The sequence below is a fragment of the Aulonocara sp. 'chitande type north' Nkhata Bay genome, linkage group LG4 (genome assembly GCF_057382095.1).
Source record: "Aulonocara sp. 'chitande type north' Nkhata Bay isolate Kocher_YH1m ecotype deep benthic linkage group LG4, A_spYH_male_GT1.1, whole genome shotgun sequence".
Lineage (NCBI taxonomy): Eukaryota > Metazoa > Chordata > Actinopteri > Cichliformes > Cichlidae > Aulonocara > Aulonocara sp. 'chitande type north' Nkhata Bay.
This window is the reverse complement of record NC_141347.1, coordinates 27,030,749-27,039,552: the sequence shown is the minus strand read 5'-3', so window position 1 is coordinate 27,039,552 and position 8,804 is coordinate 27,030,749. Positions and strand designations below refer to the sequence as shown.

Genomic DNA, 8,804 nt, shown 5'->3' with positions numbered 1-8,804 from the left:
AAAAGTCATTCTTCAAACATCATTGGCTACTTACAGTTCTGCTTCTAGTCATTTCTGAATAAAAGAACAAGAGTTCTAGAGGACTATACAGCAAATGCATCAAGCAGTTCAGTTTCTCTTTTAATTAGATTACTTTGAAAAGAAAACAGCTTTTTAATCAGAAGAATGTTGATGCAGGTTTAAAGGTATTTATCACTTCGATTACAAAGGCAGTTTTAGACATTCAATTTGTCACAGCCAGAGCTGCTTGCACATAACTGAAAAGCACTGCCAAGAATGTGGAAATATGATTCAAAATGCTTCTCAAATACACCCAAAATACCACCATTTTTGTAACATTACTAGCAAAAAACTTTCAAAAATATCAATTAGCCCAGCAATCCTGCACTTATCACTGGGGGGGAAAAATCATTTAAGTGTAGAAACTGTTTAAGTGTACATGTACTACTTCAGCATGAAGATTTGGATAGTGACATTTGTCTACAAGTTAGAAAAGCTTTCCAGAAACTCTTGGCATTACAAGACACCCATCTACTGGTGAGCCTCAAGCCAACAATGTGAGGCTTGAATGCGCAGCTCAAGTTTCAAATGACTGAAGAGACATGCTCCTCCCCCATGTTTTTCTAGGGTAGAACTTCCTGTTTGGGAAAGATCCTGCATTTATTGGATTTAAAAAATGTTTTCACTGTTTCTTTCTTACATTTTATAAAAAAACAAAAAGAACAGACAAACTATATCAGGTTTCAATTACAGTCATTGTGTTACTGCAAATAATAATTCATAACACATACAACTAAAAAGTTATCTTGAGCACCAAGTTTGAGAAATACTGAAACCAAGTGGTCAAAACGAATATATCTTATATTATAAACTACACAAATCCACAAGGAAAACAAACAGAAACACCAGTGCTGCCATAAAACTACACATTTATGAATAGTTCAGTTGAATGACCACAAGAGGACGTAGAACTCAAATGTACAAGTCTGAGAGAATTATTGTCTAGTCATCTTTAAGCCCTCCAAAAACAGCTGTAGGGACGCTCTTCTGTTCAAGCTGCACCTCTGTAAAGCCAAGAGGAAAAAGAGGAATTCATTAAAATACCTCCATCGGAAAATGTTTACAAAAAATATTCTGAAAATTGTACTGTGTCTTTCACGCACCATCCGGTCCTTGGTCTTCATCTTCTTCATCCTCATCATCATCGATGTCTATTTCATCAGGATTGGCTTGTTTGGCAAGTTCTGCCAGCTCACTGCGAGAAGTGTCACTCCTGCATAATTAAAGTGAAAAGGATTCATGTGCCTCAGCTTCCTTTGGAAGATGAAGTTCTGTTATATTAAAAAGAAAAAAAAAGAAATCTACAGATACTTTTAACTTAAAAAATAATGAAGAACAAACCTGACAAAGAGAATCTTCTCTTTGGGTTTAGGCTTGTCCTGTTCAGCCTCTGCAGCAAGCTGTTGTGCTTTCTGTTCCAACATCTTCATATCATCAATTCCCATCTGGCCTGGAGCAAGATCTGACACTGAACACCAGAAACAGATGGTTAGACAAATGCAGAACCACTTGGAAAAAAACAAAAACACACAAATAAATAAATACATAGAAAATGACACCTAAATGACCCTACGTTAATTCTTGAGTAGGTCTAGGAGGTTCCTTCAAGATTTGGAGTAAATACGGAGCATTCAACCATATCATTATAAACTGAAACATATCAAATAGCCTATATCTGATATAACACACAGTGATATTCATGTAACTACATCTAAATGGAGCACACTTTTAGGTTAATCCAACTTCTCCTACCAGTGCCTGTGGAGCTTGTTGTGGCCTTCAGCATCTGAGAGGACATAAAGTTGACCTGTGTGTTGTATGTAGCCTGGACACTTCGTTTGATCCTCAACATCTCTCTAATCGTGTCCTCATTTCCATGGCGGATCTCAAAATCTTTCCAGGTTTGCCAGAAATTAGCCGTCACCTGAAACGTCAAGTAAAAATTTGAAGAAATATAACCAAAGATTTTGAAGCAAATGTAGACAAATGACTAGAAGGGGTGAATTCACATACCCTTGGGTCACAGATCTGGGAGCAGTAGGAGTAGATTGCTCTACCACGATCAATCTCACCAAGTTTACTCTCCATGTCAGCAAACCGTAGACACATGTCTCTTGCATGCTCATCAGGAAGGACCTGGATAAACACAAACTATATGAACACTGCACAGAACCATTTACCAAAACAAGGGATGCAACATGGTGTATTTTGTGAGTAACAGATCATGAGCAGAGGGGTGATGGGAAGTTTAATTTTGTAATGCAACTTTGTTCAGTAATTTAAGGTAACGAGTATTTTGTCCATCAGAATGTCAAGTTATTCTTTTTACATTAAGTATATGACTTCTGATCTTTGCATATAATAAAAATGCCATGAGTATGAACAACTTTACACAAAACAATGTAATAGGTTTTTTTAAGAGGCTGACTATTGTCTAGATTTATTATATCTGCAAAATGATAATGTGGTCAGTCATAAAATCAATTTTGCTCTTTAACTAATACGGATTATCTTACCAATTGTGGCTAAAATAAACATGATCACTGATTATAGTTTTCATCAATTTAATGAAATTCCATATCTAGCGATCTATAAATGTAATATGACCTTTGGGGCGACTGTGGCTCAGGGGGTTGGGAAGCGTATCTGTAACCGGAAGGTCACCGGTTCGATCCCCGGGCTCTCTGTCCTAGTCGTTGTGTCCTTGGGCAAGACACTTTACCTTACCACCTACTGGTGTTGGCCAGAGGGGCCGATGGCGCGATATGGCAGCCTTGCCTCTGTCAGTCTGCCCCTGGGCAGCTGTGGCTACAACCGTAGCTTGCCTCCACCAGTGTGTGAATGCGAGAGTGAATGAATAGTGGCATTGTAAAGCGCTTTGGGTGCCTTGAAAAGCGCTATATAAATCCAATCCATATATTATATATTTACAATATTCCAACAGTGGCATAAAAGTGAATTAATTTGGGAAAAATCTCATTTCTGGCCAGAAAAGTCCTGTGATGAATAATGACATTCTGGAAAATGAACAATAAAAAGCTTTATAGCATCACATCAGGGCGGATCTTGTAATTATGAGTTTCGAATTTAAAAAAAAAAAAAGATTAAAAAGGATAATGCAGCTGTATGCAAGAGATAGGACAATGTTACTGTACCTCAATAGCCTTCTGGTAGATTGCTCTGGTATATGTAACTCCATAAATTTCAGCTGCTCTCTTGATGTAGATGTTAAACATGAGATGTCTCTCCTCAGTTTCTACTGCCTGTGTTGCTCTTTCATATACAGCCATAGCGTGTCGCGCCAAACCATACTCCTCCTCCAACTTGGCATACAGTAGATAAATAGCTGAAAAGAAAGCCATTGTGGTTAAGTACATTTTATAACGGAGGGGGGCACTTCAATGTACTAAATTTGTCAGTGTAATTCAACCAAAGATATTCACTCTTAGCAAATTTGGCTGGGCAGCCATCCAATGCCTGTTCAAATAAATCTCTGGCTCTTTCCAACTTCTTGCCCCCATATCGATCAATAAACTTGGTGAGGTAAGTGTTCCAGATGTCGTAAACATTTGGCCACTTGAAAAGAGCGATACCACGTTCATATGCCTGAAAGAAATATTAATAACACCATTAAAAAGAGTGCTACAGTCGACAAGGACAAATTGTATTTTGAAAATAAGTAGTGGTCTAGTGGATTAGCTACACATTATTACTTTAAAGCTTTCCTCAAAGTAGTTGTGCTCTTCAAGGAACATGGCGTAATTGATGATGATCTGTGGAGTGGCAATCCGGAGATCAATAATCCGGTCATAAACTGCTTTCGTAGACTGTCGAGAAAAAGAGAAAAGCTTAGACTTAACACATAAATGATTCTTAGACCAATATCAAATACTACTGGTATATAGGTCCCAAACCATATCACAGAAAATTACTGAACATACCTGGAAAGTGCCAAGACTTTCCTCCAAGTCTGCCAGCATTGACCAGACCTTCAAAGACTTGTAGACTCTGTTTTGGACAGGCTCAGAAGCATCAAAGTACTCTGCTTTCTTGGATGGGATAGCTGTTGCTTTCTAAATAAAATAAATACAAATATGTAAATGGTTTCATAAGTTTTTAAGGTGATGCAACTACTGATATTACACCCTTTGCTTAAAACTGCCTTCGTAAACAACTGCAAATATTTTTACTCAGTGCCAGTGAAACTACAGCCTATAACTTCAGTTACCAGGTATTAATTTTAAAATATACTTTCAAAAGACATTTAAATAACAAGTCTAACAAATGTCTTCTTTATTTCACAAACTGGTCATTCCCAAACAATATATGATGCCCACAAGATGTTCCTAAATATGGCTCCAAAAAGGATCATGTGCATGATGTATATGATGCAGATCAGTTACCCTCAGAATTCGTAGTGCCTGTTCGTAATTCTCATGACGAAGTTCCATCTCTCCATATTCACACCACACTGCAGCGAGGTCATCCACCTGTTTGTAGTTCACCTTGGTAGCCTTCTCAAAGATCGTCCTCGCCTGAGTTGAGTTAGTAAATAAAGTTAGTAAACACAGGGAACTAATAATAATAATAATAATGATAAGAAATAATCTGAAACAGGTAAATTGAAGTTTAAATAATGACTTACATCATCCAGCTGCTCATTTTCCTCATAGAATTTAGCAAAGAAAACCCAGAGCGAGTGAGGTTTCCCTGTGGCCTTCATTGGATCAATAGTCTGGACTGCCTCAGTGTATGTGTTGATGATCTGAAGAAAATAGGGCTATTTATTAGTAATTCTTTACATGAAGGTAGTTTTTTGTGTGAAATGTATATATTGTGACTTGTGCACTGTCCCAGCCATTCTCAAAATATTTAAAACCCACCTGTCGTGGATTTCCGTCATACAGTTTTACCCGCTTGTGCCACTCATGAACATTATGGGGGTTCTGTCTCAGGAGTACACTGTTCAACAAGAGGGGTCGCCGGGCAATGAGCTGCTCAAAGCGGGCAAGTCTTAGCTCCAGGTCTATGTCATCTGAGTGGAGAAAAAACAAAGAGTAACGTACACATGAACAAAAAAAAAAAACAAAAGAAAAATAAAAACAAAGACAGTTATCAAGTTTAACTGATGCACACATACTCACCATCCTCATCCTGCCCCATCTCAGCTGTAGTTTCCATCTTAGCAGCGATCATGCTCTCCTCAAATTGAGCATAACTGTCAAATACTTGTGTGAAATCCCTTACAGTGACTACTGTAAGGATGGCCTCTTCATAGACATCACGTGCCTGAGGAAAAAAAAATGTTTGGCTACAGTTGGACAAATTCACAGATAAAAAATTATTTTAATGCAAATGACTCAACCTAAAAAAACGTAAAGTAGAGATGTGTTTTAGTTAGTTAATTATATTAGGGGTGAAAATTAATGCTATTCAGAGGAAACACACTTTCTCAAAGTGGCCACTCCTGATGTAATAGTCAGCTAAGGAGCACCAAAGTTTTCCAAGTTGATCTGTGAAGCGAGTGAGGCCTCCTCGAATGATGGCTCCTACATTCAGAGAGGTCACCTTGTCAGGATTCTGGGAGATCAGGTCACATAGTTCATGCCACAGCTGTCCAAAAAAAAAAGAAGAAAAACATTTTTTTTAGATTTCTTTTCATTTAGCTTAAAAGGCGGGAATGTTGAAAAGTGTCTGGAAGAATCCCGTCTTACTTGATAGTTAGACTTTCCCTCTTTGGACACAAAGTTTTCATCATTGACAACAGCTGCTAGCCGCACAGCTGCTTCATCGAGGCGGCCAACAGACCGCAAGTAGTCTATGTATTCCTCTGCATTTTCTGGAGAAAGCTACAAGGTATCAAGAGAAGACAGTAAGACATTAAACATTCAGAAAGAAATATTTTCGCAGGTATTCTGTCTGAACAGATTAGGGAACTTGTCTATCTTTTAAAACTTTCTTAATCAGCCATAAAGCTTGTTATTGAATGCTTGTAAGGTCTTTTGGATAACAGCTAAGAATCTTCAGATGCTACAGACAACATTTATGCCACAGAATACACTTTGAAAGATGACACCTGTAAAACAAAAATAAAATCAGAAATCACCTTAACATTTTAAATGACAGCTGCTGTATGGACTTAAGGTTGTGCAGTATGTTCTCACCTTAAGGTACCTGCGGTACACTCGGATGGCTGTCTCAGGCAACGGCAAGTCACGGACAAAGCGGAGATACAGAGGCCAGATGCGTGGGTGCTGAGTTACAGGAAGAGCTCTAAGTGCTCGGTCAAATGTTCTACGACTTCTTGTGATCTTGCATTGAGACACAAGGAACTGACAGTAATCCATCCATATTCTAGGCATCTAGTTTAAGCAAAGACAAATAGTTAGTTTTATGTAAAGCTCTTGCAGACCAAATATTACTTTTATGAGTAAAGTGGCTAAGCATCAAGTTCTATAGGAGGTATTACCTTGTGCATGAACACTAGTGCCCTTTCATGACAGTTATTGACTTCTTCATAGCCTGGTTCTGTGATACATTTCCCTTTGACTTGTTTTCGCCTCTCTCTCAGATAATTGTACCACAACTTATAGCTGCAAAAATGAGTGGGAAGGGTGGTTAGACACTCGGGAAATACTTGCTGCACAGAATCTTGTAAAATAATGTATAGTCTATGGGTTTTGAGTTATCCGTTGCTATTGGCTTCTCAGCACAATGTCCACAATTTTGTCGTAACGGTCTTGTTAGTTACCTGCCAGGGAGTTCTTTTAGAGCCCGCTCATATATCATATTGAGGGTAGATTTTGGTCCATTCTGTTTGAATTCGATGTAACGCATCCAGCACTTGACTGAATATGGATTCCTGATGATCTCCTCTTCATAAGGTAGATCGTCGTCCTCCTAGTATCCAAAAATCAAACAGCGGTGTTACTATTGTAGCGATTTTTCATAGTTAATAAATCATAAAAAGATAATTTCTTTGTTTCAAATGTGTAAACACAGTCGATTTGGTAAAACGTATCTCTGATTTCAAGTTTGATCAAACTTCCACATTAGCTAGAATAAAGTTAAAGTTCATGCTTGCTACCCAAAACCTCTAATCAACAAACACTAACAAATGTTCTGTGAAATATACGGTGCAGTGTAACTTACAAATATGACATCGGTTTTTCCGTTTAATGTTTTCATTTCTTCACAGAAAAGGCGGCTGTTCCGGATAAAAGCTATGCTAACTTTAGCAAGCTAATACTAGCTTGTAAGCGTGTAACCCTCACAGGAACTTCCGGTGCCAGAGTGCACGAGCCCGAGTCACAAAAAACTACAAACGGCGCGATGTTTGTAGTTCAGAAGAGCTCTCGCGTACATTAGCCCAGAAAAATATGTTTACTGTTTATTGTGTCTAAAAAAAAATCTACATTTAATATCAAACGTCTTCTTTCGAGTAATTTATCTGACATTTACAGCAACAGTGTCTCTTTTTGGCACAGGAAAATATAACTTTATTAACTGAAGGAAATTAAATCCAATATAAAAATGCAATGACAGGTACATTTAAAATCTAGCAGATAAGCATTGTTTTAACTCTCTGAGAAAGTGGTTAGCCATATGCTTGAATTTCAGTCTTGAAACATTTTCTGTTACTGTTTTCTTTAAATCATGGTAAGTGAAGCTCTGCTGGTAAAATGTTTTCTGTCAGGACAAGGCAAATAATAGTCCTAAAATATGTACAGTGCTTAAGCAGGTCATTAGGCCATACTGTGTAGGCTATCTTATATCAACATGTAAATCACTGTAGTAAAATGATTACGGACTTGGGTCTCTAAGGACCCCAGGAATAAACTACTGTAAGAAAACACCATCTTGCAAAATGTTCTCATGATCTCAATCTGACCTTTTGTTAAAATCAAGGGATAAATGTACTGAATAAATACATTTGGTTCAAATATAGTTTTTTTCTGGTTGCACATGAAGCATCTAATATGTTTACAAGGAGCTATAAAATTGCACAGTGTGACGAAACCTGCCTGCACCTATGATTATCGACTTAAAAGTTACAGAAAGGTATACCTTTGGGATCTGTGAATACACAAGTTAATAGAAATCCAGTTAATGAAAACAGAGAGCAAAATCTATTTATTTTTGCGGGACTTTTTTGTTTGTTTGTTTTTTACAAAAGCAAACATGCCATAATGTTTTATAGCTTTTAATAAACAACACCAGTTTCCCCTTTTTGACTGATATAATTATCTACACCATCATAACATCATCCCAGTCCTTAAGTTATTATGAACCCAGTTAGATTTATATAGTTCTATGTCAAGTTAAAGACAAAAAAACCTGTGATTCTCCATTTTGTTTGTTAATTCCTCTGAGTGGCATTCAGGCGGCTGTCAACCATTTGGGAGATTATATAAATTATTCTACTTTTGGGACTATGCTACTAATGTTTTAAAATGAAAGTCACACAGTTGATCAAGGGCACCATATTTCAAAAAGAAAAACAACATCAAATGTAGCTTGAGGATAAAGATCTTTGACCAAGGTTGTCTCTACTTACCCACACTATTAAACATGTTCATAGCCAGGGAATGGGAATTCATTTTGGAGGAGCACCTAAGAGGTCCTGGTGTACAGTTGCAGAACATTGGCACATCTCATATTCCTCTAATAAAACTGAATGTAAGGCCTTTTCCGTAAAGTTCAAGTGGTATTACACATTGCCTTATAAGCACTAGAAGAACATT

General features: G+C 37.5%; 1 protein-coding gene across 1 annotated transcript; it reads right to left on the bottom strand.

The window, feature by feature from the left end:
* Window positions 1-107: 107 nt before the first annotated feature.
* Window positions 108-7,347, bottom strand: xab2 (XPA binding protein 2). Its single transcript, XM_086289535.1, has 19 exons — window positions 7,213-7,347; window positions 6,812-6,960; window positions 6,530-6,653; window positions 6,225-6,422; window positions 5,775-5,909; window positions 5,509-5,673; window positions 5,205-5,349; window positions 4,944-5,095; window positions 4,706-4,825; window positions 4,464-4,595; window positions 4,002-4,133; window positions 3,774-3,887; window positions 3,504-3,666; window positions 3,216-3,406; window positions 2,074-2,196; window positions 1,813-1,984; window positions 1,402-1,528; window positions 1,164-1,273; window positions 108-1,064 (listed from the first exon to the last, which is right to left on the bottom strand). The coding sequence occupies exons 1-19, from the start codon at window positions 7,246-7,248 to the stop codon at window positions 1,003-1,005; spliced, it is 2,550 nt and encodes an 849-aa protein (XP_086145661.1). The 5' UTR covers window positions 7,249-7,347; the 3' UTR covers window positions 108-1,002.
* Between the last annotated feature and the right edge of the window lie 1,457 nt (window positions 7,348-8,804).

Excerpts from the sequence above, each read along its gene's own strand:
- xab2 (XM_086289535.1), bottom strand. The coding sequence starts at position 7,248 with ATGAAAACATTAAACGGAAAAACCGATGTCATATTT. Across the intron at positions 5,910-6,224 it reads TGTACCGCAGGTACCTTAAG|CTTTCTCCAGAAAATGCAGA; the intron begins GTGAGAACATAC and ends GATACCTTGTAG. Across the intron at positions 3,888-4,001 it reads AAAGTCTTGGCACTTTCCAG|TCTACGAAAGCAGTTTATGA; the intron begins GTATGTTCAGTA and ends TTTTCTCGACAG.